Below are 2,494 nucleotides of genomic sequence, written 5' to 3' on the forward strand. Positions count from 1 at the left end.
AATTCTATCTATTTTCAATCAAAGATCGTCTTATAAAGATTATTGGGCCAAAAATATTTTGCTGTGGAACGAACAGGTACGCAACGCTATGTCGCGTGGAATGTTTCAAAAAATAAAATCGCGAATAAAGTTGTCCAAGCATTCAACAAACGATTCTCAAGACAAAGCATGGAGAGTACGCCCAGTGTTAGAAATTTTTCGAAAAAATATATCGCAGTTCGGTTTTTTTTCAACTGCGCTGGCTATAGATGAGATGATGGTAAAATTTTTTGGGAGAACAAGTTTAAAACAATTAATTAGAGGAAAGCCAGTAAGATTTGGGGTAAAGATGTGGGGAATCTGCAGTCCAGAAGGATTTTTGTTCGACTGCGATATTTATTGTGGTAAAGATTCTTCTGTTCAATGCGAAAAATTATCAATTTTAAATAAATGCGCCTTGGGAAGTCCTGTCGTTTTACAAATGGTTTTTAAGTTGCTTTCTTCCACTATTCCGATGAAATTACAAAAGTATCATTTATATTTTGATAATTTCTTTACTAATCCGGACCTGTTAGTCCACTTGAAAAAGCTTGGTCTACAAGCAACGGGAACAGTAAGAAATAATCGGGTAAATGTACAAAATTCGCTGAATAAAAACGCTGCAAGAGGCACTTATGTTGTACAACACGAAAGGAATAGTGGAATGAATTACATAACAGTTATGGATTCCAAACAAGTATCCATACTGTCTACGATGTCTGGTGTTACACCAATAGGAAAAGTAAAACGCTATTCTCCAAATGAAAAGGAAAGAATTGAAATCGACTTCCCCAGAAGCTTTTTGTATTATAAAAAATTTATGGGAGGAGTCGATTCACACGATGCATTTTGCAGTAAATTGTTGCCTCCTATAAGAGCAAAAAAATGGACATGGTCCATTCTTATGCGAATTGTGCAATCGTCACTGAGTAACGCAACTGTGCTTCGAAACCTCGCTTCATATGATAAAAAAGTAAGCACCAAACATGTTGCCTTATCCGTTTGTAATGCATATTTGAAAAAAAGAAAAACGAAAGATTATTCATTACACACAGCGACGATAAAAAAATTAAAAAGGAACTGCGAAAATCAGAAGTGTGGTTCTCGAACGCAAAAATTTTGCATTGATTGCAAACAATATCAATGTAAAGCGTGTTTTAAAAATTTTCATTCTTAAAAGTTCAATACAGATGCCAAATGGAATTATAATTTATAATATTTGAATATAAAAATATAAAAATATAATATAAAATATAAATATAAATATAAAATATAATATAAAAACTGTTCTCAGAGAAATAAAATATAAAAAAAATATCTAATAAGAAAAATTTTTTAAAAAATTTAAAAAATTAAAAAAACAAAAAAATTTTTAAAATTAAAAAAAAACAAAAAAAATTTTAAAAATTAAAAAAACACAAAAAAAAAAATTTTTTAAATTAAAAAAATAAAAAAAAAGAAAAAATAAAAAAATTTATTCTCCAATAACGTATACCTCCAAGTGGTAAGAGTCGGGCAACGCATATATTATCTGTATAGTGATGGGAACCCTGCTAACTGCTCATGTGTAGTAAGAGATTTCACACATGCGCACAAACCATAGTTCCCATAAATTTCCATAAAAGCACTAAAAATGAGGCTGTATCCTTCTGTCATACATATTTTCAAAAAAGAGGGAAAAATCGATCAAAGATAAACTAAAAAAATAATTAAAATCGAACGTAACAAACAAAAAGTGATAATTCTAAAAAACGTACACCTTCAAGTAGTGAATGTCTTGCAAAAGAGATATTTTAAACCACTAAAGAACTTCTTCTTTTCAATTTATTTATAAAAAAATGTTTAAAACATTTATGAAAAATATTATTTTTAAAAATTGTTTATAAATTTTGGATAAACGGTTGAAACATCAGTTTCCATTTTAATGTTAGAATAAGTTAGTGGTAAAGAAAAAATTTGTTTTATCTCTAAATAACTTTTTTTATAAAAATTTGTTTTTAAAAATTGTTTATAACATTAATAATTTTTTTTAAATAATTTCAGACAAAGGTTTATCTTTAACATATCTATTCTAATGACAAACAAACCAATAAAGAAAATCAAAATTTTTTTCCCACCCTGAACTGATTTTTCTATGAAAATTGTTTATAAAAATTGTTTATAACATTTTTAAAAAGTGCTAAATAATGTTAAATGAAAGTTTATATCTATAACAAAGAATTTGATTACAAGAAGGTATTTAATAATAAAAAAATGCTTTTTTTCCATGATGGTACTTCATATTTAGCAAATTGTTTATAAGAATTGTTTACAGCATTTTTATATATTGTTTACAAATTTTTTATAAACGGTAGATACTTCAGTTTCCACTTTTAGTGACAAAAGAAAGTTAGTAGTGAAGAAAAAAGATTTTTTCCACTCTGAACATTTTTTTTTATAAAAATTGTTTATAAAAATTGTTTATAACATTGTAAAA

The 2,494-nt window shown here is 27.0% G+C and overlaps 1 protein-coding gene across 1 annotated transcript; it reads left to right on the plus strand.

The window, feature by feature from the left end:
* The first annotated feature begins 328 nt into the window (after positions 1-328).
* On the plus strand, positions 329-2,079 carry LOC122509759 (piggyBac transposable element-derived protein 3-like). The gene is made up of 2 exons (XM_043623999.1): positions 329-991; positions 2,062-2,079. Exons 1-2 carry the CDS (start codon positions 329-331, stop codon positions 2,077-2,079), a joined length of 681 nt encoding a protein of 226 aa, XP_043479934.1.
* Positions 2,080-2,494: the final 415 nt, after the last annotated feature.

This window comes from Leptopilina heterotoma, unplaced genomic scaffold (genome assembly GCF_015476425.1).
Source record: "Leptopilina heterotoma isolate Lh14 unplaced genomic scaffold, ASM1547642v1 Lhet_627, whole genome shotgun sequence".
Taxonomy (NCBI): Eukaryota; Metazoa; Arthropoda; class Insecta; order Hymenoptera; family Figitidae; genus Leptopilina; species Leptopilina heterotoma.